At 38.7% G+C, this 24,434-nt stretch overlaps 2 protein-coding genes across 5 annotated transcripts in view; one reads left to right on the top strand and one right to left on the bottom strand.

The window, feature by feature from the left end:
* Positions 1-24,434, top strand: part of TFR2 (transferrin receptor 2) — a 150,091-nt gene that overhangs the window by 116,350 nt on the left and 9,307 nt on the right. For all 3 annotated transcript variants that reach the window (XM_056569953.1, XM_056569952.1, XM_056569951.1), the window contains 3 exons: positions 66-129; positions 649-716; positions 10,610-10,686. In XM_056569953.1, coding sequence (XP_056425928.1) covers positions 66-129; positions 649-716; positions 10,610-10,686 — 209 coding nt within the window. The remainder of the gene's footprint in view (positions 1-65; positions 130-648; positions 717-10,609; positions 10,687-24,434) is intronic.
* LOC130367530 (zinc finger CW-type PWWP domain protein 1-like) overlaps positions 693-24,434 on the bottom strand; it is a gene marked incomplete at its 5' end in the record, with an annotated part of 119,911 nt that continues 96,169 nt past the window's right edge. The window contains 1 exon segment of one of the 2 annotated variants that reach the window (XM_056569954.1): positions 693-829. 2 annotated transcript variants of the gene reach the window in all.

Genomic DNA, 24,434 nt, shown 5'->3' with positions numbered 1-24,434 from the left:
TTATAATGGAGTCTGTGCGCCGTCTCATCAGGGGGAGACCTCTAATCCTGACTTTATCATTTCAGGGGTACCTCAGCATGCTGCACCTCAAAGCGGCTACCTATATGAGCCTGGACACCCCAGTTCTAGGTAATCCCTTGACTCCATGTCAGAAAAATTCACTCTGTATTGTTTAGGAAAAGGGAAAAAAAAAACACTAACAAAGCCTCCTGACGTGTTTCGAAGTACCAACTGTATCATCAGGGGCAATGAGGCTCTAAAGCAGTGGTCTCAAATTGTGGTCCTCCAGATGTTGCAAAAGTTCAACTCCCAACATGCGTTGGCTGTCCGAGCATGCTGGGAGTTGAAGTTTTGCAACATCTGGAGGGCCACAATTTGAGACCACTGCTCTAAAGTATAGTGGGGCTCCCTATAGATAGTATTATAATACAGCATCTTCAGTACAAGGAAACACTGTATTAACTTGGCTGTTAAATAAAACACTAACAAAGCCTCCTGACATGTTTCGCAGTACCAACTGCTTCATCAGAGCAGTGAGGTTCTAAAGCAGTGTTTCAAACTGCGGCTCTCCAAAAAAAAAACTTTGTGTCACATGATAAAGCCTGACATTTTTCTTCTGACACTTTTTTTTTAAATTTTTTTTTAAAGGTGATGACAACTTTATTGCAAAAGCCAGTCCACTTTTCAACAACCTGATAGACACCATAATAAAGCAGGTAGGTGGGAATCCTGTCGCCCCGGGGTGGGGGGTGTTTAAAGCATCAGCCGCATAGCATGGTGTAGCCTAGCCTGCCAAAGCCACAAATCCATGGATCGCTCTTGGAGGCAGCTAAAAAAATAAGTAAAAAAATGTATTAATAAAAAAAGCAACTAAAAACACTATAGAAAAAAACAAAAACACAATTTAAGCTCGTCGAAATATGGCAAATTTGGACCAACACGCTAAACATGTGCTTCTAGCCGACTACAGCCAAAATAGTCCACTGGGACAGATCAGTTTTGGCAGTCTGCTTTGTCAAATGATGGTACATGTATAATTCTCAGCCTGGAGTAGCTTAAAAAATGTAACACTAGCAGAATGCTTGGATGTATAGGGAGAGGTATAAGCAGTAGAAGAGAAGTGCTCATAGATGTATAGGTAGAGGAATAAGCAATAGAGGGAAGTGCTCATGGGTGTATAGGGAGAGGTATAAGCAGTAGAAAGAGAGAAGTGCTCATGGCTGTATAGGGAGAGGTATAAGCAGTAGAGAGAAGTGCTCATAGGTGTATAGGGAGAGGTATAAGCAGTAGAGAGAAGTGCTCATGGGTGTATAGGGAGAGGTATAAGCAGTAGAGAGAAGTGCTCATGGGTGTATAGGGAGAGGTATAAGCAGTAGAGGGAAGTGCTCATGGGTGTATAGGGAGAGGTATAAGCAGTAGAAAGAGAGAAGTGCTCATGGGTGTATAGGGAGAGGTATAAGCAGTAGAGAGAAGTGCTCATAGGTGTATAGGGAGAGGTATAAGCAGTAGAGAGAAGTGCTCATAGGTGTATAGGGAGAGGTATAAGCAGTAGAGAGAAGTGCTCATGGATGTATAGGGAGAGGTATAAGCAGTAGAGAGCAGTGCTCATGAATGTATAGGGAGAGGTATAAGCAGTAGAGATAAGTGCTCATGGATGTATAGGTAGAGGTATAAGCAGTAGAGGGAAGTGCTCATGGATGTATAGGGAGAGGTATAAGCAGTAGAGAGAAGTGCTCATGCCGCTGTACAGGACACTGGTGAGACCTCACTTGGAGTATTGTGCGCAGTTCTGGAGGCCGTATCTCCAGAAGGATATAGATTCTCTAGAGAGAGACCAGAGAAGATACTAAACTAGTACATGGATTGTAGGATAAAACTTACCAGGAAAGGTTACAGGACCTGAACATGTATAGAAGAAAGAAGAGACTGAGGGACATGATAGAGACTTTATATACATAAAGGGAATCAACACGGGAAAGGAGGAGAAGATATATAAGAGAAGGAAAACTACCACAAGAGGACATAGTGTTATATAGAGGACATAGTGTTATATAGAGGACATAGTGTTATATAGAGGACATAGTGTTATATACAGAGGACATAGTGTTATATATAGAGGACATAGTGTTATACAGAGGACATAGTGTTATACAGAGGACATAGTGTTATATATAGAGGACATAGTGTTATATAGAGGACATAGTGTTATATATAGAGGACATAGTGTTATATATAGAGGACATAGTGTTATATATAGAGGACATAGTGTTATATATATAGAGGACATAGTGTTATATATATATAGAGGACATAGTGTTATATAGAGGACATAGTGTTATACAGAGGACATAGTGTTATATATAGAGGACATAGTGTTATATATAGAGGACATAGTGTTATATATAGAGGACATAGTGTTATACAGAGGACATAGTGTTATATAGAGGACATAGTGTTATATATAGAGGACATAGTGTTATATATAGAGGACATAGTGTTATATATAGAGGACATAGTGTTATATAGAGGACATAGTGTTATATATAGAGGACATAGTGTTATATATAGAGGACATAGTGTTATATATAGAGGACATAGTGTTATATATATAGAGGACATAGTGTTGTATATATATAGAGGACATAGTGTTGTGTATATATATAGAGGACATAGTGTTATATATATATAGAGGACATAGTGTTATATATATAGAGGACATAGTGTTATATAGAGGACATAGTGTTATACAGAGGACATAGTGTTATATATAGAGGACATAGTGTTATATATAGAGGACATAGTGTTATATATAGAGGACATAGTGTTATATATATAGAGGACATAGTGTTGTATATATATAGAGGACATAGTGTTGTGTATATATATAGAGGACATAGTGTTATATATATATAGAGGACATAGTGTTATATATAGAGGACATAGTGTTATATATATAGAGGACATAGTGTTGTATATATATAGAGGACATAGTGTTGTGTATATATATAGAGGACATAGTGTTATATATATATAGAGGACATAGTGTTATATATATAGAGGACATAGTGTTATATATATATAGAGGACATAGTGTTATATATATATAGAGGACATAGTGTTATATATAGAGGACATAGTGTTATATATAGAGGACATAGTGGTATATATATATCTAGAGGACATAGTGTTATATATATATATATAGAGGACATAGTGTTGTGTATATATATAGAGGACATAGTGTTATATATATATAGAGGACATAGTGTTATATATAGAGGACATAGTGTTATATATATATATAGAGGACATAGTGTTATATATATAGAGGACATAGTGTTATATATATAGAGGACATAGTGTTATATATATAGAGGACATAGTGTTATATATATAGAGGACATAGTGTTATATATATAGAGGACATAGTGTTATATATATAGAGGACATAGTGTTATATATAGAGGACATAGTGTTATATATAGAGGACATAGTGTTATATATAGAGGACATAGTGTTATATATAGAGGACATAGTGTTATATATATAGAGGACATAGTGTTATATATAGAGGACATAGTGTTATATATATAGAGGACATAGTGTTATATATAGAGGACATAGTGTTATATAGATGACATAGTGTTATATAGAGGACACAGTGTTATATAGAGGACATAGTGTTATACAGAGGACATAGTGTTATATATAGAGGACATAGTGTTATACAGAGGACAGTGTTATATAGAGGACATAGTGTTATACAGAGGACATAGTGTTATACAGAGGACATAGTGTTATACAGAGGACATAGTGTTATATAGAGGACATAGTGTTATACAGAGGACATAGTGTTATATAGAGGACATAGTGTTATATAGAGGACATAGTGTTATACAGAGGACATAGTGTTATATATAGAGGACATAGTGTTATATATAGAGGACATAGTGTTATATATAGAGGACATAGTGTTATATATATATAGAGGACATAGTATTATATATATATAGAGGACATAGTGTTATATATATATATAGAGGACATAGTGTTATATATATATAGAGGACATAGTGTTATATATAGAGGACATAGTGTTATATATAGAGGACACAGTGTTATATATATATAGAGGACATAGTGTTATATATATAGAGGACATAGTATTATATATATATATAGAGGACATAGTGTTATATATAGAGGACATAGTGTTATATATATATAGAGGACATAGTGTTATATACATAGAGGACATAGTATTATATATATAGAGGACATAGTGTTATATATATATATAGAGGACATAGTGTTATATATATATAGAGGACATAGTGTTATATATAGAGGACATAGTGTTATATATAGAGGACATAGTGTTATATATATATAGAGGACATAGTGTTATATATATATATATATATATATATATATAGAGGACATAGTGTTATATATATATATATAGAGGACATAGTGTTATATATATATATAGAGGACATAGTGTTATATATATATATAGAGGACATAGTGTTATATATATATATAGAGGACATAGTGTTATATATATATAGAGGACATAGTGTTATATATATAGAGGACAGAGTGTTATATATATATAGAGGACATAGTGTTATATATAGAGGACATAGTGTTATATATATATAGAGGACATAGTGTTATATATATATATAGAGGACATAGTGTTATATATAGAGGACATAGTGTTATATAGAGGACATAGTGTTATATATAGAGGACATAGTGTTATATAGAGGACATAGTGTTATATATAGAGGACATAGTGTTATATATATAGAGGACATAGTATTATATATATAGAGGACATAGTGTTATATATATATATAGAGGACATAGTGTTATATATATATATAGGACATAGTGTTATATATAGAGGACATAGTGTTATATATAGAGGACATAGTGTTATATATATAGAGGACATAGTGTTATATATATATATAGAGGACATAGTGTTATATATATATAGAGGACATAGTGTTATATATATATATATAGAGGACATAGTGTTATATATATAGAGGACATAGTGTTATATATATATATATATATATATATATATAGAGGACATAGTGTTATATATATAGAGGACATAGTGTTATATATATAGAGGACATAGTGTTATATATATAGAGGACATAGTGTTATATATATAGAGGACATAGTGTTATATATAGAGGACATAGTGTTATATAGAGGATATAGTGTTATATATCTATATATAGAGGACATAGTGTTATATATATATAGAGGACATAGTGTTATATATATATAGAGGACATAGTGTTATATATAGAGGACATAGTGTTATATATAGAGGACATAGTGTTATATATATATAGAGGACATAGTGTTATATATAGAGGACATAGTGTTATATATATATAGAGGACATAGTGTTATATATAGAGGACATAGTGTTATATATATATATAGAGGATATAGTGTTATATATATAGAGGACATAGTGTTATATATATAGAGGACATAGTGTTATATATATAGAGGACACAGTGTTATATATATATAGAGGACATAGTGTTATATATATATAGAGGATATAGTGTTATATATATATAGAGGATATAGTGTTATATATATATAGAGGATATAGTGTTATATATATATAGAGGACATAGTGTTATATATATATAGAGGACATAGTGTTATATATATATATATATATATATAGAGGACATAGTGTTATATATATATAGAGGACATAGTGTTATATATATATAGAGGACATAGTGTTATATATATAGAGGACATAGTGTTATATATATAGAGGACATAGTGTTATATATATATAGAGGACATAGTGTTATATATATAGAGGACATAGTGTTATATATATAGAGGACATAGTGTTATATATATAGAGGACATAGTGTTATATATATAGAGGACATAGTGTTATATATATAGAGGACATAGTGTTATATATATAGAGGACATAGTGTTATATATATAGAGGACATAGTGTTATATATATATAGAGGACATAGTGTTATATATAGAGGACATAGTGTTATATATATAGAGGACATAGTGTTATATATAGAGGGCATAGTGTTATATATATAGAGGACATAGTGTTATATATAGAGGACATAGTGTTATATATATAGAGGACATAGTGTTATATATATAGAGGACATAGTGTTATATATAGAGGACATAGTGTTATATATATATATAGAGGACATAGTGTTATATATATATAGAGGACATAGTATTATATATATATATAGAGGACATAGTGTTATATATATATAGAGGACATAGTATTATATATATAGAGGACATAGTGTTATATATATATAGAGGACATAGTGTTATATATATAGAGGACATAGTGTTATATAGAGAGGACATAGTGTTATATATATAGAGGACATAGGGTTATATATATATAGAGGACATAGTGTTATATATATATAGAGGACATAGTGTTATATATATATATAGAGGACATAGTGTTATATATATATATATATAGAGGACATAGTGTTATATATATATATATATAGAGGACATAGTGTTATATATAGAGGACATAGTGTTATATATATATATAGAGGACGTAGTGTTATATATATATAGAGGACATAGTGTTATATATAGAGGACATAGTGTTATATATAGAGGACATAGTGTTATATATAGAGGACATAGTGTTATATATATATATATATATATATATAGAGGACATAGTGTTATATATATAGAGGACATAGTGTTATATATAGAGGACATAGTGTTATATATAGAGGACATAGTGTTATATATAGAGGACATAGTGTTATATATAGAGGACATAGTGTTATATATATAGAGGACATAGTGTTATATATATATATAGAGGACATAGTGTTATATATATATAGAGGACATAGTGTTATATATATAGAGGACATAGTGTTATATATATATAGAGGACATAGTGTTATATATATATAGAGGACATAGTGTTATATATATAGAGGACATAGTGTTATATATATATAGAGGACATAGTGTTATATATATATATATATATATATATATAGAGGACATAGTGTTATATATATATATATATAGAGGACATAGTGTTATATATAGAGGACATAGTGTTATATATATAGAGGACATAGTGTTATATATATATATAGAGGACATAGTGTTATATATATATATAGAGGACATAGTGTTATATATATATATAGAGGACATAGTGTTATATATATATATAGAGGACATAGTGTTATATATATATATAGAGGACATAGTGTTATATATAGAGGACATAGTGTTATATATATATAGAGGACATAGTGTTATATATATATATAGAGGACATAGTGTTATATATAGAGGACATAGTGTTATATAGAGGACATAGTGTTATATATAGAGGACATAGTGTTATATAGAGGACATAGTGTTATATATAGAGGACATAGTGTTATATATATAGAGGACATAGTGTTATATATAGAGGACATAGTGTTATATATATATAGAGGACATAGTGTTATATATATATATAGAGGACATAGTGTTATATATATAGAGGACATAGTGTTATATATATATATATATAGAGGACATAGTGTTATATATATATATATAGAGGACATAGTGTTATATATAGAGAGGACATAGTGTTATATATATAGAGGACATAGTGTTATATATATAGAGGACATAGTGTTATATATAGAGGACATGGTGTTATATATATAGAGGACATAGTGTTATATATATATATATATGTATAGAGGACATAGTGTTATATATAGAGGACAGGGTTATAAATTAGAGGGGCAAAGGTTTCTGCAGTAATATCAGGAAGTATTACTTTACTGAGAGAGTAGTGGATGCATGGAATAGCCTTCCTGCAGAAGTGGTCGCTGCAAATACAGTGAAGGAGTTTAAACATGCATGGGATAAGCATAAGGCTATCCTCCATATAAGATAGATATCCTCCATATAAGATAGAGATAGGTATAAGGCTATCCTTCATATAAGATAGAGATAGGTATAAGGCTATCCTTCATATAAGATAGGGATAAGCATAAGACTATCCTTCATATAAGATAGGGATAAGTATAAGGCTATCCTCCATATAAGATAGAGATAAGCATAAGGCTATCCTTCATATAAGATAGGGATAAGCATAAGGCTATCCTTCATTTAAGATAGAGATAGGTATAAGGCTATCCTTCATATAAGATAGGGATAAGCATAAGGCTATCCTTCATATAAGATAGGGATAAGCATAAGGCTATCCTTCATATAAGATAGAGATAGGTATAAGGCTATCCTTCATATAAGATAGAGATAGGTATAAGGCTATCCTTCATATAAGATAGGGATAGGTATAAGGCTATCCTCCATATAAGATAGGGATAAGTATAAGGCTATCCTCCATATAAGATAGGGATAAGTATAAGGCTATCCTTCATATAAGATAGAGATAGGTATAAGGCTATCCTTCATATAAGATAGATATAGGTATAAGGCTATCCTTCATATAAGATAGAGATAGGTATAAGGCTATCCTCCATATAAGATAGGGCCAGGGACTATTGATAGGATTCAGATTATTGGGCAGACTAGATGGGCCAAACGGTTCTTATTTGCCGACACATTCCATGTTTCTATTTCCTGCAAAAAACTCAACTTGGCCACAACATGACTTATTATGTTATTAGTGTTATCGAGGATGAGGTGGCTGATATCAGACTGACGGCTTTACAAGAGTCATTGTCTTTTTCCGATAACTAGGGCCACCTCCAAGGAAACATGTTTAGTCATAATTGGGCTCAAAATGGCTTTACAGGCAAGGGCATTGCTGCTTGGAGAATGAAGAGCAGAGAGACCAAGAAGCCAATTCTCTCCAAGCAGGGGCATTGCTAGGTCTGCAAAAGACCGGAGGATAGAGACCATAGCCCAAGCCACGCCCCCTAACAACACCCAGCCACACCCCCTAACCATTCCCTCATTCACGCTCTATCTCGCACAGCCTCCTCCTTCAATATACTCCCTACTACCAGCAGGCAACTGTACAGTGTGGTTGCAGCAATCAGACTACTACCCCCATCATACTGTTACTGACCAAATCCTGTATACTGACCAATATTACCAATAATACCAGTATACAAGGAGGAATATGATCACCATACATATTACTATCATACTGTTACTGACCAAATCCTGTATACTGACCAATATTACCAATAATGCCAGTATACAAGGAGGAATATTATCACTATATATATATATATTACCATCATACTGTTACTGACCAAATCCTGTATACTGACTAAAAATACCAGTATACAAGGAGGAATACTATCACCATATATATTACCATCATACTGCTACTGACCAAATCCTGCATACTGAGACCAATATTACCAATAATACCAGTATGCAAGGAGGAATATTATCACTATACATATTACCATCATACTGTTACTGACCAAATCCTGTATACTGACCAATATTACCAATAATATCAGTATACAAGGAGGAATATCATCACCACACATATTACTATCATACTGTTACTGACCAAATCCTGTATACTAAGACCAATATTACCAATAATACCAGTATACAAGGAGGAATATTATCACCATACATATTAACATCATACTGTTAATGACCAAATCGTGTATACTGAGACAAATATTACTAATAATATCAGTATACAAGGAGGAATATTATCACCATACATATTACCATCATATTGTTACTGACCAAATCCTGTACACTGAGACCAATATTACCAATAATACCAGTATATAAGGAGGAATATTATCACCATACATATTACCATCATACTGTTACTGACCAAATCGTATATACTGAGACAAATATTACCAATAATATCAGTATACAAGGTTTAGACGTCAGATCTCTATAGGCCGGTGGCCGAGGAGATCAGGTAAGAATGGGAGGTCAGAGGCCAGGATTGGACCCAAAAGATGATACCCAGCATGACAGAGAGAACTGCAGATGTCTTGGAGAAGAAGGGTCTTCAGTGGAGATGTTGAGTCTTAAAGTGGCACTCCGCCCCTTGACATCTTATCCCCTATCCAGTGGCGGGACCCCCGCGATCTCCCTGCTGAGCTCAGCGTTCGTTTTGAGGGTCGGGTGCAGTGCCGGAGGCTCGTGACATCACGGCCACATCCCACTCGTGACGTCATGGTCATGCCCCCTTAGTGCAAGTCTTCGGAATGGGGCGTGATGGCCCATAGACCAGCATTGACGGGGCGTGGCCATGACAGCACAAATGGGGCGCAGCTGTGACGTCACAAGCCTCCGCCCCGTATCGCCAGTTGTCCAGCACAGAGTGAAGTTCGGTCCCTGCACTGGATGTCTGGGGTTCCGCAGCCGAAATGACGGGGGTCCCCAGCGTTGGGACCCCCGCAGTCAGACATCTTACTCCCTATCCTTTAGATAGAGGATAAGATGTCGAAAAAAAAAACTGTGAGAAAACCTAAATATGTATCAGCCCCAAAACTTTTGTCCCGGACTATACCATGTCCTCTCCTAACAACCTTCTCCCCTCCTCTAGGTGGACCATCCTCTGCAGAGTAAACAATCCATCTACGATTATATGAAGGTCAAAAGTACTAACTGGAGATCAGAAGTGTAAGTAATGCAACATCTCCCCACACGTGACGGTCACAGGGATGACGGCCACATCCTACGGGTCACCGAGCCAGAGAAGTCAGCATTATGGCATCCTGTAGAGGGCGCCAGGCTGTAAACGTCAATAATAAGGCGGCCATCTTAACTTCCAACTAACTTGAAAACGCACTCTGGGAATAATAGTTTTGCTTAGATAGTACAACATACTAGAAAATAATGTAGAGGTTCTTGTGTTTGCCTTGTGCTTACCTGTTTTAGCTCATGTGGCAGGATGGGTTTTCAGCCATACTATACCCTGTTCTCTTTTAGCCATACTATATCCTGATAGCAGCAGTATACAGATAGAGCTGGAGGGGAGAGATATAACCCCTCTATATCCTGATCCTACAGAGACAGGAGCAGTATACAGATAGAGCTGGAGAGGAGATGTATAACTACTATATATCCTGATCTCATAGAGATAGTAGTATACAGATAGAGCTGGAGGGGAGGTATGTTACTACTATATATCCTGATTCTACAGTGATAGTAGCAGTATACAGATAGAGCTGGAGAGGAGGGGTATAACTACTATATATCTGGATCCTACAGAGATAGTAGCAGTATACAGATAGAGCTGGAGGGAAGATAAATAACTACTATATATACTGATCTCATAGAGATAGCAACAGTATAAAGATAGAGTTGGAGGGGAGGGGTATAACTACTATATATTCTGATCCTACAGTGATAGTAGCAGTATACAGATAGAGCTGGAAAGGAGGGGTATAACTACTATATATCCGGATCCTACAGAGATAGTAGCAGTATACAGATAGAGCTGGAGGGAAGGTAAATAACTACTATATATACTGATCCCATAAAGATAGCAGCAGTATAAAGATAGAGTTGGAGGGGAGGGGTATAACTACTTTATATTCTGATCCCATAGACATAGCAGCAGTATACAGACAAAGCTCGGAAGGGAGGGATCTGATAGATGATGATGTTATACTGTAGTTCACATGAAGTCAGCTGACCCAGCACTGACCACTTCCTCTGATACATTATGCACTGTGATTTTCTGCGGATCACATGACCCTGGTACAGTAGGACCAGTGATGGTGAGTGATGTGCAGGATATGGGCAGAAAACAAACATGAATATGAGTGCCATGATTGTGCCACATAGGGCTCCTCTATGGGTGTGGCCTCCTAAGGATCTATTCCTGGTCGTCATCTCTGCACCCGAGGTGATCATTGGGTTCCATTTTGTCCTTGATGATGGGCACAGTAGGTCTGCATGACAAGTCTGGTGATAAGTTTCCCTCCTCAACATTGAGACCATGACACCAATAAGAAAAAAGTCCTGGAAATATGGGAATCACAGGATCGGCAGACATGTTAATGATATGCAAATGATAACAAAAAGGTAACAAAGTATTAAAAACATCTCAGAGTGTATGGCGAGTGCGTATGGCGAGTGCGTATGGCGAGTGCGTATGGAGAGTGCGTATGGAGAGTGCGTATGGAGAGTGCGTATGGAGAGTGTATCGAGTGTGTATGGTGTATGGAGAGTGTATGGACAGTGTGTATGGCGAGAGTGTATGGCGAGAGTGTATGGCGAGAGTGTATGGCGAGAGTGTATGGCGAGAGTGTATGGCGAGAGTGTATGACGAGTGTATCGAGAGTGTATCGAGAGTGTATGGTGTATGAAGTGTGTATCGAGAGTGTATGGAGTGTGTATCGAGTGTGTATGGTGTATGGAGTGTGTATCGAGAGTGTATGGAGAGTGTATCGAGTGTATGGAGAGTGTATGGAGAGTGTATGGAGAGTGTGTATGGAGAGTGTGTATGGAGAGTGTGTATGGAGAGTGTGTATGGAGTGTGTATGGCGTGTGTATGGAGTGTGTATGGAGAGTGTATATGGAGAGTGTGTATGGAGAGTGTGTATGGAGAGTGTGTATGGAGAGTGTGTATGGAGTGTGTATGGAGTGTGTATGGAGTATGGGGAGTGTATGGAGAGTGTATGGAGAGTGTATGGTGTATGGAGAGTGTGTGGAGTGTGTATGGTGTATCGAGAGTGTATGGTGTATCGAGAGTGTATGGTGTATGGAGAGTGTATGGAGAGTGTATGGAGTGTGTATGGAGAGTGTATGGAGAGTGTATGGAGAATGTATGGAGAGTGTATGGAGAGAGTGTATGGAGAGAGTGTATGGAGTGTGTATGGAGAGTGTATGGTGAGTGTATGGTGTGTATGGAGTGTGTATGGAGAGTGTATGGTGAGTGTATGGTGTGTATGGAGTGTGTATGGAGAGTGTATGGAGAGTGTATGGAGAGTGTGTATGGTGTATGAAGAGTGTAAGGAGTGTGTATGGAGAGTGTATGGAGAGAGTGTATGGTGTATGGAGAGTGTATGGTGTATGGAGAGTGTATGGAGTGTATATGGAGAGTGTATGGAGTGTATATGGAGAGTGTATGGAGTGTGTATGGTGTATGGAGAGTGTAGAGAGTGTATGGTGTATGGAGAGTGTATTGAGTGTGTATGGTGTATGGAGAGTGTATGGAGAGTGTATGGAGAGTGTAGAGAGTGTATGGTGTATGGAGAGTGTATTGAGTGTGTATGGTGTATGGAGAGTGTATGGAGAGTGTATGGTGTATGGAGAGTGTATGGAGTGTGTGTATGGTGTATGGAGAGTGTATGGAGAGTGTATGGAGAGTGTAAGGCGTGTGTATGGAGAGTGTATGGAGTGTGTGTATGGAGTGTGTGTATGGAGAGTGTATGGAGTGTGTGTATGGAGTGTGTGTATGGAGTGTGTATGGTGTATGGAGAGTGTATGGAGAGTGTATGGAGTGTGTGTATGGAGTGTGTGTATGGAGTGTGTATGGTGTATGGAGAGTGTATGGAGAGTGTATGGAGAGTGTATGGCGTGTGTATGGCGTGTGTATGGAGAGTGTATGGAGAGTGTATGGAGAGTGTGTATGGAGAGTGTATGGAGAGTGTATGGAGAGTGTATGGAGAGTGTATGGCGTGTGTATGGCGTGTGTATGGAGAGTGTATGGAGAGTGTATGGAGAGTGTGTATGGATAGTGTGTATGGAGAGTGTATGGAGAGTGTGTATGGAGAGAGTGTATGGAGTGTGTGTATGGAGTGTGTGTATGGAGTGTGTGTATGGAGTGTGTGTATGGAGTGTGTGTATGGAGTGTGTATGGAGTGTGTGTATGGAGAGTGTGTATGGAGTGTGTGTATGGAGTGTGTGTATGGAGTGTGTGTATGGAGTGTGTGTATGGAGAGTGTGTATGGAGTGTGTGTATGGAGAGTGTGTATGGTGTATGTGTATGGAGTGTGTATGGAGAGTGTGTATGGAGAGTGTGTATGGAGTGTGTGTATGGAGTGTGTGTATGGAGTGTGTATGGAGAGTGTGTATGGAGTGTGTATGGAGAGTGTGTATGGAGTGTGTGTATGGAGTGTGTGTATGGAGTGTGTATGGAGTGTGTATGGAGTGTGTATGGAGTGTGTGTATGGAGTGTGTGTATGGAGTGTGTGTATGGAGAGAGTGTATGGAGTGTGTGTATGGAGTGTGTGTATGGAGTGTGTATGGAGAGTGTGTATGGAGTGTGTATGGAGAGTGTGTATGGAGTGTGTGTATGGAGTGTGTGTATGGAGTGTGTGTATGGAGTGTGTATGGAGTGTGTATGGAGTGTGTATGGAGTGTGTATGGAGTGTGTGTATGGAGTGTGTGTATGGAGTGTGTGTATGGAGTGTGTGTATGGAGTGTGTATGGAGTGTGTGTATGGAGAGTGTGTGTATGGAGTGTGTGTATGGAGTGTGTATGGAGTGTGTGTATGGTGTATGTGTATGGAGTGTGTGTATGGTGTATGTGTATGGAGTGTGTGTATGGTGTATGTGTATGGAGTGTGTATGGAGTGTGTGTATGGAGTGTGTATGGAGTGTGTATGGAGTGTGTGTATGGAGTGTGTGTATGGAGTGTGTGTATGGAGTGTGTGTATGGAGTGTGTGTATGGAGTGTGTATGGAGTGTGTGTATGGAGAGTGTGTGTATGGAGTGTGTGTATGGAGTGTGTGTATGGAGTGTGTGTATGGAGTGTGTGTATGGAGAGTGTGTATGGAGTGTGTATGGAGAGTGTGTATGGAGTGTGTGTATGGAGTGTGTGTATGGAGAGTGTGTATGGAGTGTGTATGGAGAGTGTGTATGGAGTGTGTGTATGGAGTGTGTGTATGGAGTGTGTGTATGGAGTGTGTATGGAGTGTGTATGGAGTGTGTATGGAGTGTGTGTATGGAGTGTGTGTATGGAGTGTGTGTATGGAGTGTGTATGGAGTGTGTGTATGGAGAGTGTGTGTATGGAGTGTGTGTATGGAGTGTGTGTATGGAGTGTGTGTATGGAGTGTGTGTATGGAGAGTGTGTATGGAGTGTGTATGGAGAGTGTGTATGGAGTGTGTGTATGGAGTGTGTGTATGGAGTGTGTATGGAGAGTGTGTATGGAGTGTGTATGGAGAGTGTGTATGGAGTGTGTGTATGGAGTGTGTGTATGGAGTGTGTGTATGGAGTGTGTATGGAGAGTGTGTATGGAGTGTGTATGGAGAGTGTGTATGGAGTGTGTGTATGGAGTGTGTGTATGGAGTGTGTATGGAGTGTGTATGGAGTGTGTATGGAGTGTGTATGGAGTGTGTGTATGGAGTGTGTGTATGGAGTGTGTATGGAGAGTGTGTATGGAGTGTGTATGGAGAGTGTGTATGGAGTGTGTGTATGGAGTGTGTGTATGGAGTGTGTGTATGGAGTGTGTGTATGGAGTGTGTATGGAGTGTGTATGGAGTGTGTATGGAGTGTGTGTATGGAGTGTGTGTATGGAGTGTGTGTATGGAGTGTGTATGGAGAGTGTGTATGGAGTGTGTGTATGGAGTGTGTGTATGGAGTGTGTATGGAGTGTGTATGTAGTGTGTGTATGGAGTGTGTGTATGGAGTGTGTATGGAGAGTGTGTATGGAGTGTGTGTATGGAGTGTGTGTATGGAGTGTGTGTATGGAGTGTGTATGGAGAGTGTGTATGGAGTGTGTGTATGGAGTGTGTGTATGGAGTGTGTGTATGGAGTGTGTGTATGGAGTGTGTATGGAGTGTGTATGGAGTGTGTATGGAGTGTGTATGGAGTGTGTGTATGGAGTGTGTGTATGGAGTGTGTATGGAGAGTGTGTATGGAGTGTGTGTATGGAGTGTGTATGGAGTGTGTATGGAGTGTGTATGGAGTGTGTATGGAGTGTGTGTATGGAGTGTGTGTATGGAGTGTGTATGGAGAGTGTGTATGGAGTGTGTGTATGGAGTGTGTGTATGGAGTGTGTGTATGGAGTGTGTATGGAGAGTGTGTATGGAGTGTGTGTATGGAGTGTGTGTATGGAGTGTGTGTATGGAGTGTGTGTATGGAGTGTGTATGGAGAGTGTGTATGGAGAGTGTGTATGGAGTGTGTGTATGGAGTGTGTGTATGGAGTGTGTGTATGGAGTGTGTGTATGGAGAGTGTGTATGGAGTGTGTGTATGGAGTGTGTGTATGGAGTGTGTGTATGGAGTGTGTGTATGGAGAGTGTGTATGGAGAGTGTGTATGGAGAGTGTGTATGGAGTGTGTATGGAGTGTGTGTATGGAGTGTGTATGGAGTGTGTATGGAGTGTGTGTATGGAGAGTGTGTATGGAGTGTGTGTATGGAGTGTGTATGGAGTGTGTGTATGGAGAGTGTGTATGGAGAGTGTGTATGGAGTGTGTGTATGGAGTGTGTATGGAGTGTGTGTATGGAGAGTGTGTATGGAGTGTGTGTATGGAGTGTGTATGGAGAGTGTGTATGGAGAGTGTGTATGGAGTGTGTGTATGGAGTGTGTATGGAGTGTGTGTATGGAGAGTGTGTATGGAGTGTGTGTATGGAGTGTGTATGGAGTGTGTGTATGGAGTGTGTGTATGGAGTGTGTGTATGGAGAGTGTGTATGGAGAGTGTGTATGGAGAGTGTGTATGGAGTGTGTATGGAGTGTGTGTATGGAGTGTGTATGGAGTGTGTGTATGGAGTGTGTGTATGGAGTGTGTGTATGGAGAGTGTGTATGGAGAGTGTGTATGGAGAGTGTGTATGGAGTGTGTATGGAGTGTGTGTATGGAGTGTGTGTATGGAGAGTGTGTATGGAGTGTGTGTATGGAGTGTGTATGGAGAGTGTGTATGGAGAGTGTGTATGGAGTGTGTGTATGGAGTGTGTATGGAGTGTGTGTATGGAGAGTGTGTATGGAGTGTGTGTATGGAGTGTGTATGGAGTGTGTGTATGGAGTGTGTGTATGGAGTGTGTGTATGGAGAGTGTGTATGGAGAGTGTGTATGGAGAGTGTGTATGGAGTGTGTATGGAGTGTGTGTATGGAGTGTGTATGGAGTGTGTGTATGGAGTGTGTGTATGGAGAGTGTGTATGGAGAGTGTGTATGGAGAGTGTGTATGGAGTGTGTATGGAGTGTGTGTATGGAGTGTGTGTATGGAGAGTGTGTATGGAGTGTGTGTATGGAGTGTGTATGGAGTGTGTGTATGGAGTGTGTGTATGGAGTGTGTGTATGGAGAGTGTATGGAGAGTGTGTATGGAGAGTGTGTATGGAGTGTGTGTATGGAGTGTGTATGGAGTGTGTGTATGGAGAGTGTGTATGGAGTGTGTGTATGGAGTGTGTATGGAGTGTGTGTATGGAGAGTGTGTATGGAGTGTGTGTATGGAGTGTGTATGGAGTGTGTGTATGGAGTGTGTGTATGGAGTGTGTGTATGGAGAGTGTGTATGGAGAGTGTGTATGGTGTATGTGTGGCGTATGTGTGCTATCAATGAGGTTAACAGAAATATATAGAAAAAGACAGAGGAGACACAATGCGCATCTAAGCGTAGTAAAAATATATATATATATATAGATAATCTGAGTGTAAAAGAAAATAATTAAATTAAATAAAAAATGGATGTCGGCTCCAAGGAAGGGGGGGAGCAGCCGTTTCCAGATTCGTGTTTTCAGTTGTTATGTTAGGTTTGCTCACCTTTCTGTGTTGTACCGTGGGCACAACACCAGTAGACGCTTGTTTCCCACTATTCTGGGGGACACAGATTGGAGGAGTGCAGCCGGCACTAGACCCGTTCTCACCGGCGGAGGACGGTCACTGGAATGGAAGAATATCGGTCCCGTGGTCCCGAGAAAAGAGAAGTGCTTCTGTGGGCGCTCACCTCCGTCACAGATGTAGTCCGTCACAGGTATGTGGAAGTTTCCGAGAACTTGGTAAAATAAAACCGCTTGGACACGGATGTATTTTGGAAAATAAAAAGAAGGTTTATTCCTTCAGCATGCAATACAGCAACGCGTTTCGAGGGGCAGGGACCCCCTCTTCATCAGGCTATCTGATTGGGCAGTGTGGATGTCCTTTATTTATACCTCATTTGCCCGTGAAAATCACATGTGTGTGTTACATAACATGAAAATAAAACAATAAAGAAAAAATAAATAAATAATCAAAATAAATAAATAAAATCCATAGAAAAGAAGACATTTACATTACAAATGGAAGTGAGCATTCTGTAAAATAACCCACAGATGGTCAGTTTGACTAACCATTATATTATGCACCTTATCTTGTATTGCATATGTGATATGTAATAATTCTGCAGACGTCGGGCCATTTCAAACGCTCTCCCTTCGGAGATCTACAGTGGCTGGGTGAGAGGTCTGAGGCACTGACCGCCGGTCTGTCCACACATCCGTCCTCCTGGCCAAGCATTGGATGGGGGACCGGCGTCAAACCCATTTCCCCACACAGGGATGATTACATTTATTTAATGCATATGTGTATGTACATACACACACATCCATACGCATGGTGGATGGATGTGTACTTATCAGCTGTTTGTTTTGTTTTAATTCAGTTTGTTTGTTGTGGTTGTTGTGTCAGTTGTTAACTATCTCATCTTTTTAAGATATTAATTCCACCGCTTCATTCAGGCCATGTGGTTGTAATGTCTGGAGGCTGTAAATCCAGAACATTTCTTTGCGTGACAGGATTTCAAACCTATTTTTCTTTCCCGGTGGAATGTGCTCAATTGGGGTTATGGATATGGCTGCCATGTTTCCCTCATGCATCAGGCTCAGATGTCTAGATAGGCTATGGTGCATGAATCTCTTCTTTATGTTGGAACGGTGCTGATTCAATCTCAAATGTAATGGTTGTGTTGTTCTTCCAACATATTGTTTACCACATTGGCACTCTATGAGGTAGATGACATATTCCGTTTGGCATGTCATCAGATGTTTGATGGGGAAGGTTTCACCCGAATGGGTACTGGAAAAACATTTTTGGTTATGGCGTATGGTAAAGCAACATAGGCATCTAGGTTTTCTGCATTTGTATGTTCCCACGTTTCCAGTTTTGTCGTTTTTCTGGGAGGATTTGTTGTGGCATTTGAGATTGCTTGGGGCTATCATACCCTTTATGGTTGGTGCCCGCCTGAAAGTCAATCCCGGATTTTTTGGGAGAATTTTTCCTAGATGTGGATCACTTAGTAGTATTCCCCAATGTTTCTTCATGATGTTTCTGATTTTTTGTTTGACCCGCTGAATATGTGGTGATGAAATTGCATCTGGTTTTTTCCTCATTCTCCTTTTCTTTTTCTTTCTTTTGTAGGTGGAAGGCTCCCGGGTCCGTTGCCTCAAGACATTCCTCTTGGGTAAGTGCACAGGTTTTTTCATATGCATTTTCAATTAATTCTTTCCGATATCCTTTTGCTATGAATCTGGACTTTAAGATTTTGGACTGTTCGGAAAAGGTGGCAATATCTGTACAATTTTTTCTTACTCTCTTGAATTGTCCAAAGGGGATGTTTTGTTTCCACTTCTTATAGTGGCCACTGGTAAAGGATATATAATTATTGGAATCAACTTTCTTGAAAAAGGTGGATGTGATGAATCTCTCCCCTTTATGGGTGATGTGGAGGTCCAAAAACTCAATTGAAGTGGAGGAAAAAACGGGGGTGAATGTCAAACCCCAGTGGTTGGTATTAATATCCGTGACAAAAGATTTGATGTTCTCTGGGTGGCCACGCCATAATAAAAACAAATCATCTATATACCTTTTGTATATAGTAACATGTTTTTTATACAGGGGATGTTTTTTTATCACCTGTTCTTCAAAGCAACCCATAAAGAGGTTCGCATATGATGGTGCCACTCTGGTCCCCATGGCCGTCCCCCTTATTTGATGGTATAGGGTGCCATTGTATGAGAAAAAATTGTATTCCAGAATGAATTTCAGACAATTGGTAAGGAAAATTACCTGTTCGTTTGGGATGTTTTTGTCTTTTTCCAGAAAGGAAATGGTGGATCGAATTCCCAGATCATGTTGGATATTCGTGTATAACGACGTTACATCCATGGTGAGTAAAACCATGTCATCTTCCCAGGGTGTATCATTTAAGATGGTGATCAGCTGATCTGAATTCTTCAGGTAACTTGGTAGATCTGCCACATATTCCTGCAATATCCTATCTAGATATTGGGACATGTTACATGTGGGACTATGTATCCCAGAAATGATGGGTCTGCCTGGGGGGTTTTGAGTGTCTTTGTGTACTTTTGGTAGATGGTAATAATATGGTGTCCCAGGGTTAGGATTAAAACGAAATTTCTTTTCATTCTTTGATATGATTTTATCCTCCAGAGCTTTGTTTAAAAGACTTAGAATGTCTTTCTGTAATTTTGGAAAAGGATCTGTGCTGATCGTTTTATAGTAGTTATTGTCTCCAAGAATCCGGTTGGCTTCTTTGTTGTAATCTGTGTAATTTTGGAAATTCATATAAAAACTAAATTTTATCCCACTGAGAGTCAGGGCAATTTTATAAAAACATTCCATGAAATGGTGGCAGATGAATTCAAAAGCCTACCAGAAGCTTTCCCAAGAAAACAAAGCGAAGGAAGATTGAGCAAAGGTGAGCAAAACGCCCTGAGAAATCTGAAAAAGAATGAAGACATAGTCATTCGTGTGGCCGACAAAGGAGGAAGCATAGTAATCCAAAATTACACAGATTACAACAAAGAAGCCAACCGGATTCTTGGAGACAATAACTACTATAAAACGATCAGCACAGATCCTTTTCCAAAATTACAGAAAGACATTCTAAGTCTTTTAAACAAAGCTCTGGAGGATAAAATCATATCAAAGAATGAAAAGAAATTTCTTTTTAATCCTAACCCTGGGACACCATATTATTACCATCTACCAAAAGTACACAAAGACACTCAAAACCCCCCAGGCAGACCCATCATTTCTGGGATACATAGTCCCACATGTAACATGTCCCAATATCTAGATAGGATATTGCAGGAATATGTGGCAGATCTACCAAGTTACCTGAAGAATTCAGATCAGCTGATCACCATCTTAAATGATACACCCTGGGAAGATGACATGGTTTTACTCACCATGGATGTAACGTCGTTATACACGAATATCCAACATGATCTGGGAATTCGATCCACCATTTCCTTTCTGGAAAAAGACAAAAACATCCCAAACGAACAGGTAATTTTCCTTACCAATTGTCTGAAATTCATTCTGGAATACAATTTTTTCTCATACAATGGCACCCTATACCATCAAATAAGGGGGACGGCCATGGGGACCAGAGTGGCACCATCATATGCGAACCTCTTTATGGGTTGCTTTGAAGAACAGGTGATAAAAAAAACATCCCCTGTATAAAAAACATGTTACTATATACAAAAGGTATATAGATGATTTGTGTTTATTATGGCGTGGCCACCCAGAGAACATCAAATCTTTTGTCACGGATATTAATACCAACCACTGGGGTTTGACATTCACCCACGTTTTTTCCTCCACTTCAATTGAGTTTTTGGACCTCCACATCACCCATAAAGGGGAGAGATTCATCACATCCACCTTTTTCAAGAAAGTTGATTCCAATAATTATATATCCTTTACCAGTGGCCACTATAAGAAGTGGAAACAAAACATCCCCTTTGGACAATTCAAGAGAGTAAGAAAAAATTGTACAGATATTGCCACCTTTTCCGAACAGTCCAAAATCTTAAAGTCCAGATTCATAGCAAAAGGATATCGGAAAGAATTAATTGAAAATGCATATGAAAAAACCTGTGCACTTACCCAAGAGGAATGTCTTGAGGCAACGGACCCGGGAGCCTTCCACCTACAAAAGAAAGAAAAAGAAAAGGAGAATGAGGAAAAAACCAGATGCAATTTCATCACCACATATTCAGCGGGTCAAACAAAAATCAGAAACATCATGAAGAAACATTGGGGAATACTACTAAGTGATCCACATCTAGGAAAAATTCTCTCAAAAAATCCGGGATTGACTTTCAGGCGGGCACCAACCATAAAGGGTATGATAGCCCCAAGCAATCTCAAATGCCACAACAAATCCTCCCAGAAAAACGACAAAACTGGAAACGTGGGAACATACAAATGCAGAAAACCTAGATGCCTATGTTGCTTTACCATACGCCATAACCAAAAATGTTTTTCCAGTACCCATTCGGGTGAAACCTTCCCCATCAAACATCTGATGACATGCCAAACGGAATATGTCATCTACCTCAGAAGAGATTCATGCACCATAGCCTATCTAGACATCTGAGCCTGATGCATGAGGGAAACATGGCAGCCATATCCATAACTCCAATTGAGCACATTCCACCGGGAAAGAAAAATAGGTTTGAAATCCTGTCACGCAAAGAAATGTTCTGGATTTACAGCCTCCAGACATTACAACCACATGGCCTGAATGAAGCGGTGGAATTAATATCTTAAAAAGATGAGATAGTTAACAACTGACACAACAACCACAACAAACAAACTGAATTAAAACAAAACAAACAGCTGATAAGTACACATCCATCCACCATGCGTATGGATGTGTGTGTATGTACATACACATATGCATTAAATAAATGTAATCATCCCTGTGTGGGGAAATGGGTTTGACGCCGGTCCCCCATCCAATGCTTGGCCAGGAGGACGGATGTGTGGACAGACCGGCGGTCAGTGCCTCAGACCTCTCACCCAGCCACTGTAGATCTCCGAAGGGAGAGCGTTTGAAATGGCCCGACGTCTGCAGAATTATTACATATCACATATGCAATACAAGATAAGGTGCATAATATAATGGTTAGTCAAACTGACCATCTGTGGGTTATTTTACAGAATGCTCACTTCCATTTGTAATGTAAATGTCTTCTTTTCTATGGATTTTATTTATTTATTTTGATTATTTATTTATTTATTTTTTCTTTATTGTTTTATTTTCATGTTATGTAACACACACATGTGATTTTCGCGGGCAAATGAGGTATAAATAAAGGACATCCACACTGCCCAATCAGATAGCCTGATGAAGAGGGGGTCCCTGCCCCTCGAAACGCGTTGCTGTATTGCATGCTGAAGGAATAAACCTTCTTATTTTCCAAAATACATCCGTGTCCAAGCGGTTTTATTTTACCAAGTTCTCGGAAACTTCCACATACCTGTGACGAACTACATCTGTGACGGAGGTGAGCGCCCACAGAAGCACTTCTCTTTTCTCGGGACCACGGGACCGATATTCTTCCATCAATGAGGTTAGTAATGGTGGTCTGAGGAATCTTCTACCACACTGAATGTACGTGGACTGGAAACCATACAGACCTGGTGGCAGCTTCCTATTGCAATTACCGACCAACGACGTGTTTGATGGGAGAAAAGTCCGGAGATGCTGCAGGCCGTGGGAGCATGTCTAGGCCACTCACAGTAGCACGAGGAACATGTGGCCTAGCGTTGTGTCGAAAAATGGCTCCTGGGACACTACGAAGAAATGGCCGCACCACTGGTTCTATGACCAAATAAATATTAAAGGGGTACTCCGGTGGAAAACATTATTTTTTATTTTTAATCAACTGGTGCCAGAAAGATAAACAGATTTGTAAATTACTTCTATTAAAAAATCTTAATCCTTCCAGTGCTTATTAGCTGCTGAATACTACAGAGGAAATTATTTTCTTTTTGGAACACAGAGCTCTCTGCTGACATCATGACCACAGTGCTCTCTGCTGACATCTCTGTCCATTTTAAGAACTGTCCAGAGTAGGAGAAAATCCCCATAGAAAACATACGCTGCTCTGGACAGTTCCTAAAATGGACAGAGATGTCAGCAGAGAGCACTGTGCTCGTGATGTCAGCAGAGAGCTCTGTGTTCCAAAAAGAAAAGAATTTCCTCTGTAGTATTCAGCAACTAATAAGTACTGGAAGGATTAAGATTTTTTAATAGAAGTAATTTACAAATCTGTTTAACTTTCTGGAGCCAGTTGATTTAAAAATAAAAAAGTTTTCCACCGGAGTACCCCTTTAATGTCGAGCTGGTAGTGCACCTGAAATAAAAACCAGGGGGGTCCAGCTACTGTACGTTATACCACCCCCACACCATAATCCTGGGAGCAGGACAGATGTAATGTTCCCCAGTGATGGCCTCTTCATAGTTTTGCCCATGTGGTCTCCAGATCTCTATCATTGTGTCCAAGATTAAAGCAGGAATCATTGCTGAACAGGATGGACGTCCATTCCTGTCCTCATTGCTGTTTTGCACCATGAGGTCAGTGGGACACCTGTAGCCATCTGGCTCGTAGCCCAATTTCATACAGGCCACTTCTGCAGGCTTGTGTGGACACTGAGTGATGTCCTGGGCTTGGTATGTGGACGA

Source organism: Hyla sarda, chromosome 4, assembly GCF_029499605.1.
Source record: "Hyla sarda isolate aHylSar1 chromosome 4, aHylSar1.hap1, whole genome shotgun sequence".
In the NCBI taxonomy this organism is placed as follows: Eukaryota; Metazoa; Chordata; class Amphibia; order Anura; family Hylidae; genus Hyla; species Hyla sarda.
The sequence above is the reverse complement of the archived record's forward strand: the minus strand, read 5'-3'. Positions and strand labels throughout refer to the sequence as shown.